Raw genomic sequence first — 19,272 nt, forward strand, 5'->3', positions numbered from 1 at the left:
AATATTTTTTGAAAACGTACACCAGAACACTCTCTCCCCTCCCCCATACATACATTACGAAATTAATACAAATATCACAATTATACAGTTACATTAGAACTGATTAAAATTGTCTACTTGTTTTCACAATACGTTGTTACGTCAGTCTTTCGATGATATCCGAAAGCATAATACGACTGCTGATTGAATAGTAAACGTGACTTTTGACAGAGCAATTATTACATTAATGGCATTCGCGTTAGGATTAGAATTTCCAGCTACACGTACCTAATGATGTAGTTTAAGCCTGCAGCCGATTCTGCCATCAGATACTCTCGAGGTATACAATGCAATATGCCTTGTATCCCTAATCCTTGGAATCGGACCTGTTCGTTGAATCTGGCACGTACGGTAGTTGGCACATAATTCGCTATTTGCGAGTGTCACGCGAACAAATTGTCTAGCGCAGTTGTGGAAAAATCACTTATGGATTCTTGAAAATTGCACTTGTAACACATTGTAAAATATCGCGCAGTGTAGCAACTAGCGCGGCTACAAACGTAATTACATGAAGTGTCAAAAAGTATATTATTCTCGACGCCGATTTTAATATGTACTTTCATTTTTCTAGTACCGCTATTTACAACTGAATTTTTCTGATAGACATTGTCAGTCAAATATAACATACACCAAAACGCTATTCTTGTTTTGTGCGAGATATTTGCAAATATATCTATTGACATATTTCTGTGCACAACATGTTCGCCGGTTCGCCGTATGCCACTCGGAAAGCTGAAGTGGAATTTTCGTTTCTGAAATTGGAGTTTGAACATGGAGATATTAAAAATAACCAAGGTGTAAACTGGGAACTGAAATGCGATCGATATGAATTTAATTAAAATCCAGTCACTCGAAGTTTACCGTACTTTGTTCCGCATGGAACGTTTCAATATACACGCAGATATATCTCCGTGCCAGCTTGGCCAAGCATGACGATATGTGTGCCGATATATCCATTTATCGCTCACAGTTATGAATGTTCCACGCGCGGATGTATGAAGATAACGAAAGGCTTGATAGCTGCGGCAATCCGTCTAATTTTATGGAATCTGGTGACGCACCGATTAAATCTGTCTTGGTGAACGTCGCTTGTAAAGGATTATAATTCGTTGCTGAAATACTATTATATTCTTTATCTCAGCAAATCGCTAACCGGTTGTTCTACATTTCAGAAAATTTATTTAAAACTATTATGTTTTGAAAAAAGAACAAAACAAATACCTCATGGTTATGCGCTAGATTGACAAAAATGTTTTATTTTCTTATTCCATGCGTGAAAACTTCACGCTTGGAGAAAGTACGGCGTTGAAAAATACGAAACATTTATTTTTTTTACACTGTAGTTATACAGCTTCGTCGTGAAATACGTAATGTTGTAATTTTTAAAAGAAATATTTCCTTGCGGTTGGAGAATCTTTTTTTTTCGTGGAATAAAATAGTACCCTTTAATTTGAGAAAGTTACTGCTTCTCGTATTTTATAAGGTAACTTGAGATACACTTGAGACACAAAAGCTTACGTGACTGAACTGCAACTCATTAGTATTCTGTTTAAATGATTAAGGCTTAAAAACCTTTCTGAAATTGTTCCGTTATCTACAATTTTACAAAAACTAATGTCGGTATTTTTGTTAATCTTTTCAAATGTTGTTTTTTAATATTTAAAGACACATATAAATGGTTTCTCATTTCCAAGCACGTTTACTTTGTAAAGTACTGTTAATTATAAATATTGAATTGCTAGTAACATTAATATAATTCTCTCCGTGACGCTTTTATTTTCGATTCATATTGCATCGCATTTATATGAAGTTGCAGATTTTAACGATTTAAACAATTTCTTGTGTAGCTGTTCTTTGAAAAGTACTCTTTTATACATTCCATATTATAATATTAATCCTTCGAAGTTATTAAGCGCTGTGTAAATTGTAATAAAAGCGTTTGTTTGCAGATTTTACTTGCATTCTAATACGAGTAACTGTACTAGAATTTCTACAATAAAAGATATTTTTCATAAACAAAATATTCATATTTTATGAAACTAAGATTATAGTTATTGAGATTGCATTTTATATCTTTCTATCTATTTTCATTAAAGAGCAGAAATTGTACTATTTACAAAACTTATTGTATATATGTTGCATTAAAAATGTCTATTTGATCGAAGCTGTTTATATAGTACCTAATTTTCAAGAGCAATACAAATGTGTGTTGTTTAAAAAAAGTTGCACATAAGGGCCGACGATTACATAATAAATTAAATCAAAGTTTAAAATCCACGTAAACAACATAAGTATTTATCTCGTAAAATAACGGTATATTTACGAGCTCGACTCTGCCTCTCGAGGCAGCGAATAATTTTATCTTATTCGCCCATATTTCGTCTATTGAATAATTTATCGGTTGCAGGAATACGCGCACGTATAAAATACATGAAATGGTTTTGTTTGAAGGATACATCCTGTCCGAAAAATTAAAGATTAATGTATTTTTTTAATTTTCGTAAAATCTAATTTAACGTTTGTACATTTTTGTGATAGATCTTGAGTGAAAAATGATATAATAAATATTTGGTAGTCTCAAATACCCATCAAATAAATATTAATAAAAAATATATTTTTGTGCTTATTTGTTATTCTATTTAAAAAAGAATTTAAAAAATCATTCCCGGGAAAACACAAAAAGAAGAAACGGTTTTGCTTTTGTCAAATTAATCAAATCAATTTTGGGCACGTATACGTTAACGGTCGATAAACGAGATTTTGCAACATGCAAAGGTGCAAGATCGGTTTAATGGCTTGTAGTCGGCCACCGCATTGCCTGACGCAGTTTGCTGTGTTAGTAGGCCGCCCCCGCCTTCATTTTGCTTGAGGAGACAAATGGTGCTCGGCAATCTTGTTCAGCAAACGTCATACGCAAAGAAAATTTTATTTACAGAGTAATTCTTTATATTCGTACTCGCAATTTTAAAAAATAACTTCCACGCCGTTGCTGGTTCTCTTTCACGTTCCTTTTCGCAGTTTTGACTGGCGCGATATTCTACGTTATTAAAAAAGAAAATTACCAAATACAGCATGACAAGCGTGACAATAAACAATGCGGAGGGATGAATAGAAACAATTACGAAGGATAGTTAGCTCGCGGTTTGTGGCCGGGTCATGGTGATCTGCAAAGATGCAAGGCTGCACGGAGTACGGCTTAATAGCGAGTAGCTGGCTCGTTTCGAGTTCGTAGTCGTGGAAGGCCAATCCTGACTACGGTACCAAACTTGGTCTAGGATTTAGCCTCGGGAGATAAGTGGTCCTTGTCGGGTTCACAAGGTAGAGCCGCGCGTAGTTGCCCGGCAGGGTCATCGCCAGGAACACACCGGTGCTTCGCTCAAACTCAAACTATCGCCCGGGCAAATCGGTTGCACGGCCGACACCAACCATCCTCCTCTCGTTCGCCATCGGGCTGTCGTTTCCCCTTGCCTCCCACCTCATTACACTTCCGGGTCTAAATGGGGCGACGCATTACGCCGGCTTACCTATCATCGTTCCTACCTACGATATCCGCAGTTCTGATACCGCCCGAAAATTGACCCGATCCCGTTCATTCATAGATCCGTTCATCCGGTCATACTATCTCGAAACCGAGTCTCTAAACAGCGGTCAATTAAATGAGCGTTTAATTCGAAACGGTCATTAAACTGATGTGGAATATTATCATAGATGAATAATTATCGTAAACTTTTTCATATTATATGTATGTTTATTTCATGGCATCGTCCATATTATTTTTGTTAGACAATTGATGTATTATTCATAAGTTTCAGTTAACTTCGTTAACTCTAATTACTTATTTATTATTTATTGACAAACGTTTCAATTTTTAAGAAAAGATTTCATATAAATTTTCAGTGACGTAACTTTTTGAAAAAAATATTAAAAATGCTCTATTGCATGCTCTTCTTTCTTTTAAATATTCTATCTATAAAAATATTCTAAGTACTCTTGAAATATAGTACAACATATAGGAAAAGTTGTAAACCAATTGGTTTAGTAGTTTTCCTTATAAAAATTCGCCAAAAATCTCCGTACTTTAGGCCCTGTCACACGCAAGACCCCTCAAGTATAAATAAGTATAGATTTTGTTTAAATATAGATAATATTTTATCCTTTTAAATCTGTAATTTTAGTAAGATCATAGCATAATCTATTTTAAACACTTTAGATCAATTACAATATTATGAATAAGAGAAAGAGATAGAAAGCGGATGTAACAAATAAATGCAACGTTACTTTACGTAACTTGCTTTAATAATTATTCATGTTTCTAGCAACCTGAGAATTCCGAACATATTTTGCGTTGCTTGCTGACGTACGCTAACCAAAGCAAATCTTTGTCTTTAAACAAGTTCAACTTGTACTCTTGCGAGCGCTCGCAAGTGAGTCGAAGCCACTGATTGACCGTATGGTGACCGCGGAATAGAAATTCTGACAACGGCAACAGAAACGGCTGTTGCGGTCTATCGATATTCTCTGGAGATATACAGGATGTCCCATTATCAGCAATACATTCGGATAACCGAGAAATAATAGAAATGTTTCAAAAAATGTTTTGGACAATTTCAAGGAGAACATCACATATTTTTATTCTTTATAGTTTATTTTAAAATTTAAACTTTTCATATTTTATACATATATCCTGAGTTATATCTTGATTTTGAACTTATTTGAGATTTAACTTATATCAAATATGAAATATCTTTTAAAATAGCAATTTTTTAAATATTACTTTAATACTGTTATATGTCTAGAATATAACAAATTAAATAAAAACCAAAGAAGCTGTGTTAAAAATGTTCAACTTATTTAATATATATTGTACATTACAAAATGGGACATCCTGTACGGCTAATTGTAAGTGAAAACACAAAACATTATTAGTACATATTAAACGGTATTCGTTAATAATTCAATTCGCCCAACAGGGGTGTTATTAATCTGTACTCATCGAATTATCGCGTTAACAATCTAACCAATTAATTATTGATATAATATTAAAATCGGTGAATATTATAACAGATTAACACTTAATGATATATTAATGTATGTACCCGACCGCATCAATTACATATATTAATTGCATTATTTAATTCTATTAAATCGTTTAACTGCATTGTGATATTAAATTTGCATTCTCTTTCTCTTTCTTTCTTCATCTCTCTTTACTTGAATCTATTTGTTTGTCAGAATAATCTCCAACAGCGTAACGCTATAATATTGCTGAATAGACAGATAATTTGGCTATCAATAATGCTGACATATTGTTCAAAAATTAAAGAGCATCGTAATATAATTGCAGTATTACAACTGTTTGGTCAAACATAATCGAACGATCGAAGCAACAATAATACAAGCAATCCGATAATATTGAAATCAACTATGTTTTATTTCTGAAAAATTCCGTTTTCCACTAATATTTATTATCTGTATTATTTTGAAACTAGTTACAGAATAAAGTTTTATTTGTAGCTTAATATGTAGGTACTCAGTCTTCGGAACTCGAATAGAAGTTTGCTGGCTACTTCGGTGCTTCTCCTACAAAGAAACTATTTCGTACTCTCTTCCTTTGCATCTCAATTGTCAAAACTATTTCCTCATGGCGAGAGTGCGTGCCTTCAAGCAGAAGCACAAAAGAAAATATACAAAGTTTTTGCAGGAGGGGAACTAACAATAAGTTGTATACTTGAAAATGCGGTATCTACCTGATGTAATAACGGCTATACCTATTGGTTGATTTTACGGTAACTTATTTTCCTATTCGAACGTTAACTAATGCCCTTCCATCTGTATTTTCCGGTTGTTTGCTCTGTAAATCTACTGTGCATTGTGGAAATCGAAGAAGACTTTGCAAACATTCCTCGTGGAACGCGACTAACAGTATAATTTGTTAAGGTACAACAACGTCGTGATGACAAAATAGAATTGTATAAACGTACATTTTCTTAAGTTTCTATGCAGATACTGTAAGCAGTGGAAACTTTTTGTCTTACTTTATTTCTTTTTTTTCAATTATAATGTTTAATTTAATTAATTTCAGTTTCTCGACAATAAAGATGTATAAATAATAAACGACCCCGAAATTATTAGTAAAACATTTTCCACATTGTTTCAGGTATCTATGTATACTAGGCATCACTGATGCTTTTCCATATGAATTTAGGCACGTATAGAACACATATACATTTTCCATGTATATACACATATGCAAATGTACAAATGCGTTGATTGTGCACAAATTCATACGGAAAGGCACCAATGATGTCCAATACATTTCACCCTAAGAAACATGGTAAGCGAAAAGGTGAAATATCACCCTCATGTATTCTACACAGAGTTGACTTTAATTAATATTCACTAGTTCAAAATACATTTATGCATTCAACCGGCATTATGAGAAATGGAAATATTTTCACGCAAACGTAATCTGTGCCACCGTCATGAGTAAATATTTATTTTCGTAATTGTTAGTGTATTACCCGATGTGAACCCACGTTCGGTGTACCATTTATATTTCGAAAAAAACACGACGAAGGGTGAGTGACTGGCCTATAAAATTCCCCACCAGTTAAAGGATAGAACATGTATTTTGTGCAGACAAAAAATTTTTTTCATTGCAGAAGTGACGTTAATTGCAAAACCCCTCTTTTCTGAGAAAAATGGGACAAATTTCTTATCTTCAAAAGAAAGAAAATTATGGGATGTATACAAGATAGCTACACCGGCGAACAACTAAAGACGGGCATTAGTGAGTAAGGAAAAGAATTTCTTTTTATTTCGCGACTATGGAATATAATTGTATCATTTTTACTGTACAGATGTATAATAAAGATTTGTTTATTAAAGGAATTAGATGTGGCGAATGGTACCCCGAGTACCTCGGTCATTATCGCGATGCGCCTCGTTGTTTCAGCGCTTCTCCGAAAACAGCACGCCGGAACTAAACTGAGATAACGACGTGCTTTCGTAGTGCGCGCTTTAGGACGCGGGCGCGATGGAGAGGTTGGACCCTTGGAGTCGCAGCCGTGTACAGAGCTATGCGCCCAGCAAAACTACATTATGATTTAATTAAAATCAAACCTCCCGTCTCACCGTCAAGCAGCGAACGTGCGCGCACCGTTTTGAGATATAAAAGGGTGGATGGTAGCGCTTTTTGTTATGACACTGCACGCTAGCTGGACGCAAAACTGTCGGCCAATTAGCGTATCTTTCCCCCTCTCTCTCTCTTACCAGTTTTGCTGCGACTCAATAAACTTTTCCATTATCAAATTTAATTAAAGCCCCCGTGTTCTATGCGTTCCACATTCATCCCTGACAAACCTTCCTGTAAACGTAATGAATTTAACAAAACGATAATGAAGCCAAGTACATAGAAACGAGCCATCATGCAGAAGCGTTTCTCATAAATTCAAATTGCACTTTAATTGAATCGTATTGAAATTTTTTAAAATCTGACATATGACACTAGTGAAGATTGATATCATAATTCGTAAGACGATAAGAAAATAAAAATGGTTGTCTATGAATAAAGTAGGGCAGGCGAAAGAGTTTAAGAAAACGAGAAAAGCGAATATTGAGACCTCCATTACGTTTATAATATGTTTGTAATATATTTTTAGTTATCTCTCTCCGTAATTTTCACCTATTTTTCCAATGACTGAAATAATGTAATCTTGTGCGCTTCTATTTTGCGATAAAATTTCAATGATAGCGCATCCATATACATTTTAATTAAATTGCTCAGTGTTTTCAAATAAATTTAATAGGCGGTGCTTCCACTGGAGAATTGGAATTATAGCAGAACATCAATTTAATTAAAATATATACACAAATAATGAAGCGTTTTATTATACTGCAAATATTTTATTACACCGTAACAAAACTTTATGTAAAATGTCTTTACTAGCCGCTATTTTTATAAAATGAAAAATTTATAGCAAGCAACTTGCATGTTTGCATCTATCGATACGTAACAATGATTTTGACGAACATCGTCGCGTCACGCTTGTCTCGCAAAAAACCGAGGTATACATGCGAGAGCAGTTTCACGCGTAACTTTGCACGTTTAGGCATCCCATTTGTTTAATTTTTTTTTACCGCGCTCGTATTTTACACGCGTTCCACGCCACGGCCGTCCCGTGCACAGCATCGACTACTTTTTCCTCCCCTCGCACGAAAATTACAGTTTCCACGGAGTTTCGTCGTTAAGTACAGCCTGCACATCCGTGTTATAATGTCGGAGCCCCGTGTCCCTACTGACGAAACTTACGACTCCGGTAATACGTTTTCCATTACCAGTGTCCCCGGTGTGAAATGCTCGATTTACTTTTATCCCATGGCGGAAAAAAAAGGACGGATCACTCTCTGCAACATTTAGTCGGACACAAATCGTTACGACTCTTGCACGCGCAGTTTTATATCTGTATAAATCTGTTTCCAAATAAATTCCATAACTACCTATGCATTTTCGAATTAACCGATTTGAGTATCTACGTAATTTTTAAATAATATCTTTCACAAATAATTCAATGTAATGATGTTAAAATTATTTGTTTACACGGAATATATGTATTGTGTAATTATATTAAAATAAATATTTGAATCCACACAATTCATTATTCCGCGATACAATACTTCTACATGATTTATTATTCCATGACTCGTGTTTCGATAAAAATTAGACAGTGCTCACATTTAGTCGGCGATTTATTGATACGTTCACGTGTGATTATCATGCTTAGGTGTTTTCAGATATAAAATAACCTTCATGAATAAATCTCGAAAAACTAAGATTACTAATAAAAATCAGAAAATACATAATAAGGATGATTGGCAGAGTGCGTTAGATTCAATATCGATCAATGACGATCACTGGTGGTGTATAGTGACAATGATGGTGGAGACAATTGTCGCGAACAGCCGTAACATCTTTCTCTTCAACAAAGCCGTTGAAGAGAAGGAGCAGGCGTGTATTTATACCCTCAGTTATCAGAAAACGATGGACACGGTGAGAACGCTGTCAAAACAGGATCCAGAGAAATGTCCTGCCGTCGAGAGTATCTGTCATTACGCGAACACGGTCTTAAGCGAAAACAATGGTCATCTCTCTGCCTGGCTGACTGCACGGCTCATAAAGTATCTGATCTATCGCACCAAAATCGAGCACATTGAGAGACTCGAGGCACAGGCGGATCTAGACCGCAAAATCGACGAAGAATGTCGGTCAATTCGCAATACTGACGGCTCAAGTAAATGATATATGCCAGTCGTTTTTTATTTCAAGAACATTAAAGATAAGCCTTTAACATTATGATACACTTGTGTCGCAATACGCGGTAATAAATACGTCCTACTGTTTTCTCCTTCTCTGATAAGTTACAGTTAGCACGATATATTGACTATCTTCTTTCTGTTCGCGTGTTCTCTTTGCGGTACAGCTTGCATAATGGTAGTAATTTCATTCACTCAGCCTCTTCTCGAAGCACTACCGAGCCTCGAAGAGCCTACAGCAGCGAGACTGAATACATGTTCAACGGCAAAGTGAATATACACTCACATGTGGATAACGTACCTCTTGATGGACCGAAACTCTACATTGTACTTAGCGGGTTTCACAATCCTGATTTACCAGCGGAATTGTTAAGCATCGGAGTTCCTTTGACCTGCATATTAGAGATTAAGCTTTTCAACGAGCAGTGCGCTGCGTATTACGAAACAGAGGAAAAGGATACAACGGCCCGAGACAAAATGCATTCCTCTGTGGATTATCGCGTCAATGAAACCGAGCTGCTCGAATTTTGGAGGGTTACGCGCCAACGATTTGCTAATTTATCGGTTTATCCGATGTACTCTAATGTAATCATTCTTACCGTTTGCCCATCAGTCTTTCCAGAAACGATTAACGCTACCGGGAAAGAGTCTCTGAAGCGAGACATGTACGATAAAGTACTTCTTACTTTGCATCATTTGTACGATCTTTGTCGACAGCATGCAAAATACCTTAGGAGCATGAGACTGGAGGAAAAAATCGTCGATAAAAGAGACGAGACAATAGATACTAAGATTTACGAGGATACACTAAATGGTATACCGAACGAATACGCCGACGTTCCGCTGATATTGAGCGCGATACTTCTGCAGGTCGAACACAATCTCGCGACATCGTCCGATGGACATTTCCCTGTCGATCACGATACAGGATTTAACGGGGCCGATACGAGGCGCGGGAATACATCAACGACAGCTGAGCGAAGCCCCGTATTCAATATGCAGGATAAGCTGAAACTACTTGATCTTGAGTACGAGCTTACCGATGAATACGTCGACGGTACCAGTCAGTTGTCGCAGCCTTCTGATCTCGAAGTTATACCATATGGAGACACTTTGGGCATGATCATTCGTCAATTTCTCGATCGCGGAACTCATTTGGACGATTCGGTTTTGCGAGTTCTGCGGGACCCGAGAATAATTAGCGTTTGGCGGAATCATGCAGCACCGACGAGATCAAAGTCCGACATGTATTACCGCCATATGGACAACATCGCGCGTGCATTTAATCAAGGGCAAGTGGTCAGTCGCGAAGAAGTTGTACATTACTTGCATCTCTTGATGTTTGACCGCATAATCTTTTCCGAAGGCAGTCGCCAGGCAGAAGCACGACTGGCGCAACCGCCGAGGGATGAATTGTCAGAATTAAAGAAACACGCGCGATCAAGGATAAGAAGAGCGCGAAGCGTGCCAAATTTTATGTCGCTTCCGATCGCCGCGTCCAGTTTACGTCGTTCTGAAAGCGACACCGAGATCGATTATTGTAAGCCGGTAGTCGCATTCACCGAATGCCCGCTTTTGTTCGCGTTAACAGACGCTAGAGAGACATTGCTTCCGGGATATCTGCGCGAGAATGTCTTCAAGAAGAGAAGTTACGAAAGACCAAGTCTCGAAGAATACGAAGACGTCGAGTTACTCTCGAAGCGGGTTTTTCTTCAGGTCGCCCGCGAGTGTTTCCAAAGTTTCGATCGTTTCGCGGCTAGATACTTCGAGCCGACGAACTCGACGCTGCTTTACTTTAGCAACAACAACGCGGTGGATAACGTGTCCGAAGAAAGGTGCCTGTCGACTATACGTACGCCCATCGGACTCCATGAATTCTTCGAATATATCGTGGGGGAAGAAGAGAATTGGATAAAACGAGAGCGGGAGATGCGCCAATCGCGTAGGATGGACTTGACAGGAAGATTTATGAAGAGATCCATCGAGGTGGAAGACGACGCGATCATATTCGACGACGAGTGCTTCGTGCTTCCGGATTCACTGAAAGCGCGTCATCTAAAGAAAACTCCGGGTCGCGACGGGCAAAAGAAAATTTTCGAAACGAAGGAATTTGAGGAGGCGGCGGCGGCGGCGGCAGCGGCGGCGGCGGCGAAGAACGTCGAGGGAAGGAAAATGACAAGACAGAAACGAAACGAGGCGCCGATGGCGAACAACGGAAGCAAACGGGCGGATAGAAGAGTTATGAGTAGAAAAACGTCAATGACGGAGAAAAAATCGGACACAAAGATAGATGATGTCGATACGTCCTTCTTACCGGTGAAAAAAATTCTATCGTCCCGATGTGTCGAGACGGGCGGGCCGTACGACTTCGTTGGATACGATCTTGGAGGTCTTCGTGTTCAAGTGATTCATCATAGCAAAAAGTTTCTTTTGGACGACGATACATCGGTGCGAGTTGAACTCGAAAACTGGCTTCACGGCGACCGCGATTTACGCATCGCCGTTACTCTGCGACACTGCACTTTACGATTGTCTGGCGGAGTTAGTCGCCATCAGTCGGCCAACGCATTTCACTTAACTACGAAAAGGGGAATTGTGTTAGGATTCTACCGAAACAGGAGAGAGCCGGGTAATTAATAATCTGGCCCTATAATTATTAATCGCTTATCAAATAATGGTACAGTTAGAAAATAACTGATGATTCTTGTGCGAGGGTTAGAAAAGGTAGAAAAGAGACATCTTTATATTAGTTGAATGATTTTCCCTCTGTATTCCGCAGTTGAAAACTCATACGATTCACATTGGCAAAATTTGACTTTCGACTTTCGTGCTTCGTGGCCTTCGGGATTATTGATAGAACCAACCATCGGGGACGGCACCAAAAATCCATTTTGCATTCGGCAGTCATACGTTTCGAAACGTCCCGGGTGCGCAGGTGCACCCGGTGAAATCTGCCGGAACTTTCTCAGAAACGGAACCGTCTTAAAGTATCTGGATGACAATACCGTCGTCATCTTCCGCCCCAATGGCGTCATCGTGACGTGCATGGACTTCGACAAACCGCAATCGCGCGATGAATCCATCCACGAGACGGCCCCAAAAAGTATACAAGAACGCGGGTCAACTGCAGAGCGAACGAGAATTTTTCAGTTAAATTGAGGATTCTTCTGCAGAATTTAGGATCAAAAAGAGCAACTCGAGGCATAGTGGTGAAGTCATAGATTCCACAGAGACGCGTTCCAACGGATCGATCGTGGACGTACAACTGTCGAAGCAGCATGTACCGCCAGCGAAAGAATTCGTGACTGTTAAGTTTCATTCTAATTGGTCGAAACGACATTGGAAAATAACCTGAACGATTTGATAATTCAGATTTTTAAGATAGATTTAATTTCTTTTTTCCCCCCCTTCAAATTTACTAGTATAAATTTCGGAAAAATCTGTTTTGTTTCCACGTAAACCGAAAATAAAAAATAATCGCTAGTGACTAAGTAAGATTGGTGATAAAAAAATAATTTCTGCAATGTTAAACTATTTGACAAAAATTCGAAATATTGTTCAGTGGTATGAAAAAATTAATTCATCGCTCTAACAAACGTATTAAGATAAAAGGTGATTATGAAACAAAAGTGTTATCACCTTTCTTATCCCTTTTTTATACCCGTATGCCAGAAACTTTCGGAAAATTTGCTGTGCAAATCGGAACAAAATTATACGAATGCTTGCTGCGAGAGACAATGCCTAATGTTAGTCACCTCTAAACGCTTTTGTCTTAGAGCATCGGAGACAATTCATTGATAACAGGAGCATTCGCCGCGGGTGAAGTGTTGCGATACTTGGTGGTGAATTACGACGGTCGATGCTACGAGGTGCTGAACGATCTGGTCGTAAGTGAACACGATCGATTGCTCGTTAGGACAACGTCGGATTACGAGGTCAACGAGGTATTCGCACGTCGTGCCGACGGTACCGATACGTTACTTCGTTCAAATGGAGAATTGGTCGTTACCTTCCCTGGTACATAATGTGTGCTAAGAAATATATAAATGTTGAGAGAAATATATTTCGTAAGCTTTATCATCAAACTCTCTTTGCGTCTTCTTTAGATGGCACGCGTATTATTACTGGTTATATAATAGAGGAACAACCGGTAATTTGCGAATGGACGGAAAACGAATTGCAGCGATATTTTGGAGTCACGAAGGAATATCGAGCCACCGTCGCAATGTCTTCCGGCAGTGAATTCTCGCGTGAAGATTCGTCGGTGCCGTACGTCGGATGCCAAGAGAAACCGGCGAGGGTATCGATCGCGGACGGTTTTGTCTCGATCTTGTTGACTTTCCGCATGGAGCACAAAGGCCACGCTACTGTGTCCTACGATCAGTCAGCAGTTAGCTGTACTTTATCGATGCCCGACAATTTCCGCGTCAGCATATCGAGAAGAGGTCATTACGAAGTTTTAATAGGGGACGAAGTTAATCTGAAGGTAATCAAAGTCGCGCATACCGGTACACGTGCCTGGTAACGTAAACGTATTATCGGTATACGCAACGCCCAAGTCTTCGTGTGTGCTTTTGTCAATTGATTCGTCAGTAAACTTGCACGGTGCAAACTTACCCGCGGTCTCCCTCCCTATAGTCTCTCTACAGATTGCTCAACCTTAATATAATCATCCTTATTAAAAAAAAAAAAAACGTCATGACGTCGTTAGATTTTCGACGATGACTTGACGTTCTGGAAGACATGTGCTACTTGCGGCGGAAGGTCGATGTCGACTCACAAGTTTCGAGAATCCTCCGGAGTTGGTTCGCGAACAGTTCTCACAACTGTCGGTATTCTTGGGAATGCGCTTGAGGTTAAAAGTGACGGTACCACGCGTTATTATCAAAGCGAAGATCGCCGGTGTGTGCGAAGAGGCCGCGAGTGCACCAACGACACCCTCGAACGCGGCGACGAAAGAAGAAGCGGCGGAGAAGACGACGCCAACTCAGAGGCAAGGATCCATTGCAAACACGAACGATATTGCGAAACGCTCAAGTTTCCTGCAAGAAGTCAATACAGAATTTTCGCGATGAATCGTGATCTGACAGCTTGTGAGTACCTTCATCGATCGGTTAGACGCGAGCAAGAGGTGGCAGCCGTCTTTGGCGACGAGATGAGTATGATCCAGTATCCAATTTCACGTCGACCGGAACTTCATCGCTTGATTACATTTGTGCCAGTGAAACCGGAATTGGGATCAAAGGAAACATTCTGTCAATACCGGGTTAGCTAATCGACGGCATTACGTTCTTCCGTAATTATTAACAAATTGTTATTGCGTCAATTGGACTTCGTAATCACTCGCGTAATTTCATAAATGTAAAAGAAAAGATATAAGAGTAATTGTATTTTATACGTATACATATAAGTATATATTAGCTTCTCGTAATAAGTCACGAAGGTGGCTTTAATATCAAATTGAAGTTAATAAGAGCTGGTAAATATCCTGCAACAAAACCGTAGGTTACGCCTGACGAACGGACGGATTACGATAGAATTGAATTACCGCGAAGCACTTATTCGTTTCCGTACAATTGGCTGTTCCCCTTTGGCAAAAAAGTAGTTTCTGAAAGAACTCGGAACGAAGTTTTAGCCAAGCGAAATGAGCAGTCGCTGCCCAAGTTATTGCGAGTGCGCGTTTTCTTCGGCATTAAAGGAGCAGACAGAAGCGCCCTGATCGATATGCAGAGAGCTATGGGACGCTATTGGATGTCTGTAAGTAAGGAAACTTGATAAGTTCGAAGTCGTTAAAGCTGCTCTCGTTTGTTCCCACGTATGCTTACGTTATAGTAGATACAAGAAATTCCGAGTTTATAAACAAATTTCCGCTCCTTTTTGTAAATCCGATAATTGTTTTTCGCACGATGGGGATATAACGCGAGATTGCTCGTCTTCGCCGGATTACATTTCTCCCAGGACTCTTCCTTCCACCCAGGTGTTACGTGATGGTGACAAATGTCGGCTATTTTACGCGACTGCGAGCAGTCGACCCTGCGAAGTTGAAAATGATTACGGGAGTTCGGAGAACGGCCTACGAGAACTGGCTGTAGGCGTTAAGGGAAGCATCGACGTCGAGACGTACGTCAGAAGCCTTCAGGGTAAGCTCATTAAAGTGAGCACGAAAGCTCCTCGGCAGTCGAGCCGTCTTGCGGAGTTACTTCGACAAAGAGGCTCGATGAAGGAGGAATATGAGTGGTATAAACAGTGCATGAGGAAGCGAATTATTCTACCGTACTTTGGAAATATTGCTGACTCGCGTTATTTCTTAATGAAAAACGTATCGAAGAAAAGTCACTTGCGCGTCGTCGCAGAGGAAGAACTTATCGATAGAAATAAGGAAAGTTGTCGAGCTTTCTCCGTTGAAATGTAATACGGAATAAAGTTTCTTTTTAATTAGATTTAAACTGTTTGTGTTCGCGAAAATATTTGCTTCTTCGATGTAATGAACGTTTCACGGCGATTTCTATTTATTTTTCGTTATCGATTTTTGCTGGCTGATAAAATAACACGAAAAGTCCCATTCTTTTTCTCTTTGAGCTCGAATCTCTTGCAACAACGAGAAAGATTTCTAAGTATCGTAACGTCTCGAGAGTCATTGCACTCGTCCCTCATTCGAGTTTTTACCACCTGGCGATTTTGGCGCGCGTGGCCTGAATACCGAAACGCCGAAGGGTGAAGTAGAAGCCAGTGCTGTAAAGGAGCGACAGCCGCCACAGTGCCATATGCCTCGCACATTATGAAAAATCGTAAAAATATGCCACGCATTTTATCCCTGCGTTATTTTATCCGCCCCGTTCCCTGAGAATGGGAGTGCATCCGGTAAAGGTTGTGTCTTTATTCTGGATTTAACGATAAATATTTGCGCACTTATTGCCTTCGGCATTGAGTCGTACGGCCAGTTCTTAGTTATATTTTCAACAAACAATTGGAGAAGTTGATAATCGTTGAACAAATTTCCGGTTCGAAAAGAACGGGACGAGATCGACCTAATTAGGCGATATATCAATCTGCAATTTGTATCGCCTTCCAATACAATTTCGCGCACTGTCTTCTTAGTCGTGTTATCCAAACGCAACCCCCATATCTTCTCGTGTAACACGCATGTGGCTTCTGATACCGGCCATATATCTATCGGGGGATTCTTTGTAAAAACGCGATATAGCTCCCCGCTCGATCTTTTTCCTCTGCCAGAGTCTGCCGGTTTCGTTCGAGAATAGCAACCCGCGACGATACTCTCCGTATTTCCGACTGGCCATGGGGACGCGCGTAAAATATTTCGCTCACGTACTTTTAACCTATATCATTTTCCCTTCCAAACGTTATACGACGCGAATAGGAGAAAAAAAGCAGGAAAAAAAGCGCTTGATGTGTACGCTATATTATAGGTTTTTCCTCGCGTGTACTGATCCCGCAGGGTCGCCCTTCCATTCAACACGTTGACATTCGCACACGTAACCGTCGCGTATATATATAAGTTATTGTCACATTCGTAGCATTATCTTTGTTCCTTACGTTATTTTTAAGGCAGCGAACGCTCGCGTGGGGAGAATTCAAACTTTTTTACGACGTTAATAGCTGATCTAATCACGGGAGAGATACGATTCTGTCGGGCGGAAATAGCGCAAAATACAAGTGGAGACTAGGAAACGATAAGATTCTGATAAATGATATTTGCATTTTATCATCATTACATCGGCGCGACGAGCAACGGTAAAAGTTGCTATTTATTCTTTTTCGTTTTGGAAGCCATTTGAGACACTAAAAAATCTCTTTGGACCTCCCAATGTGTTCCAGACAAAAAATATACGCGTGTATGCGAGGCTTTTTCGTCCGGCGATGCAGAATTGACCGGACAACGAGTCGAAAGCCCGCGGACTGCTTGCTTTCCTATCTCGATTTTATACGATGTTTTGCGCCTGGAGTCTCGTGAGTGCTCACGGCGCTTCTGGTTACGACAAAGAGCCACTTTTGAAACGCATCGGCAATTCGCGAAAGAATTATGTCTGCCGACTGTTCTAGCGTGGAGATCGGGGCCGAAAGGATAGAGCGGACTGGCTTTCCCCCCAGCATTCGCACAAATATATCTATCTGCTCTGGATGGGTTTCGCTGGCCGTGTATACGGACGTTTACGTATCGCGTTATTGGACAAAAGTTGCACCATCGGTTTTAGACGCGACACGATCTGATATATCGCCGGGAACGGGATTTTTCGTTACGAGAGGGAGAAACTACGAGACGGGTCATTTTTCTCAAACTGCAGCTGGATGTCGTAACACGAAAAGCGCTCTCCCTTTGCCTTGGCACCTTTCTTTCCCTCCTTCTCTCCCTCCTCTCTCTCTCTCTCTTTCCATTCTTCCCCCTTTCCAAGACAACGAAATATATGAACTCTATACGCTTTACGAGCTATCGGATTGCGAATCGGTCTGATCGATGCTTCCAGCACAGCTAAGTACGATCGGCGTATGTGCGTTTTTATTTCCCTTACAGGTACATTTGTGTCGAGTGTAAAGTGTTTTACCTTTGCTTTATCAAATTTGAAATAAAGCATGCAATGTTGAATAAAGTAAACATTTCGACTTTTCTATGGTAATTGTGCTTTACGCGCCGATATTCCATATGAATGGAATTTACAAGTGCATCGAAAATTTTATTTTTGTACCTGCATAAAATTATACCGATGACGAAAAATATACGCTATAATACAAAAGTTAATTAACGTTCATGTATTATCAATGCGTTAGCTTGACAAGCGAGGTGAGTGAGGAAAGTATAACCCCTTCGGTGCATATTTATATACATTTCTATGTGTAAAACTGTTCCGAGTCATTCACGTACACGCACGTTCGGCATATTTGTATGCATATTATTTACGTTCGATCAATATCGTTTCATGTTGTTAGCTGTATTATTTAGTGAGGCTGTGCGTGATATGACATTAAATTTGCGTATAACCCATAAAACATTCATTTGCGAATTTTCATTGTTTCACCCAACACTCGATATTATTTAAAGCGCAATTTATCAGCTTTACGCTTATTGTTAGGGAATATTGGGCGATATCAATAAAGCCCGTCATAATTTAATCTGGCGCATTTACAAACTCTAAATATATATTTTAAACTGACAAACTGGAATTAATCTTTCAGTCGAGTCGTTTTTATATAAGAGCAACTGTGTCACATATTAGTCAGCACTTTGCCCTCATTATGGATTATCATTAAGCATGTAATTGGTACACGAGCTGATTTAAACATCAATTTTGTTGCTCCCCTTCGAAAACCGACATCGAAAGCACGAATTCACTGTACTGCTGATAAAAATCGGCCAAGTAAGACATTTCCAATAACTGCGTGTTAAAGCGGACTATTTCAATCCTCAAATTCCTGTTCCAACGTAACAAGTTTGAAGCAGCCGGGTTTTGCAAGACTCAAGCGTGCTCGAGTGTAGTTTCGGTGCGTAGTATTGTAAATGGAAGTATTTCAAGTTTATTCGAGCAAAGTAATTAAGGAGTTAATTTGCTTATGAAGACAAGTGCCTCGCTTATCGCTCGTTTTTCACGGCGCAACTCGATGCCTAAGCCGATTAATTTTTACTATCCCTGCAAAATAATGGCGCATTGCGGCAGAGGAGGTAATTTACTCGTTGATTGGCGATAAAAGGTGATTTTCCACGAAACAGCAGTGGCAGATACCGACGTCATTATTATATCGTATTGCATTGTTCTTAAGCTACTTCATAAATCGAATATCAACACTTTTAGAAAAGGCGTCGAACTGCGGAAATAGAATTTTGACACGGAATAAATTTGATAAGACATAAATATAGATTTTTATTAAATAGTTTTTTAAAACATTAGCAAAGTCATATCAACCGCGAAG

The 19,272-nt window shown here is 39.4% G+C and overlaps 1 protein-coding gene across 1 annotated transcript; it reads left to right on the forward strand.

Annotated features, from left to right (window-relative positions):
• Positions 1 to 8,848: 8,848 nt before the first annotated feature.
• On the forward strand, positions 8,849 to 14,912 carry LOC105563332. Its single transcript, XM_012014840.1, has 7 exons — positions 8,849 to 9,329; positions 9,446 to 11,980; positions 12,122 to 12,454; positions 12,525 to 12,658; positions 13,128 to 13,368; positions 13,458 to 13,867; positions 14,063 to 14,912. Exons 1-7 carry the CDS (start codon positions 8,849 to 8,851, stop codon positions 14,624 to 14,626), a joined length of 4,698 nt encoding a protein of 1,565 aa, XP_011870230.1. The 3' UTR covers positions 14,627 to 14,912.
• Positions 14,913 to 19,272: the final 4,360 nt, after the last annotated feature.

The sequence above is a fragment of the Vollenhovia emeryi genome, unplaced genomic scaffold (assembly GCF_000949405.1).
Source record: "Vollenhovia emeryi isolate VEMERY1.0 unplaced genomic scaffold, V.emery_V1.0 DF939178.1, whole genome shotgun sequence".
Taxonomy (NCBI): domain Eukaryota; kingdom Metazoa; phylum Arthropoda; class Insecta; order Hymenoptera; family Formicidae; genus Vollenhovia; species Vollenhovia emeryi.

Coding starts and splice junctions, on each gene's coding strand:
- LOC105563332 (XM_012014840.1), top strand. CDS start 8,849: ATGAATAAATCTCGAAAAACTAAGATTACTAATAAAAATCAGAAAATA. Junction 11,981..12,121: donor CCGAAACAGGAGAGAGCCGG/GTAATTAATAAT, acceptor TTTTCCCTCTGT/ATTCCGCAGTTGAAAACTCA. Junction 13,369..13,457: donor ATTGGTCGTTACCTTCCCTG/GTACATAATGTG, acceptor CGTCTTCTTTAG/ATGGCACGCGTATTATTACT.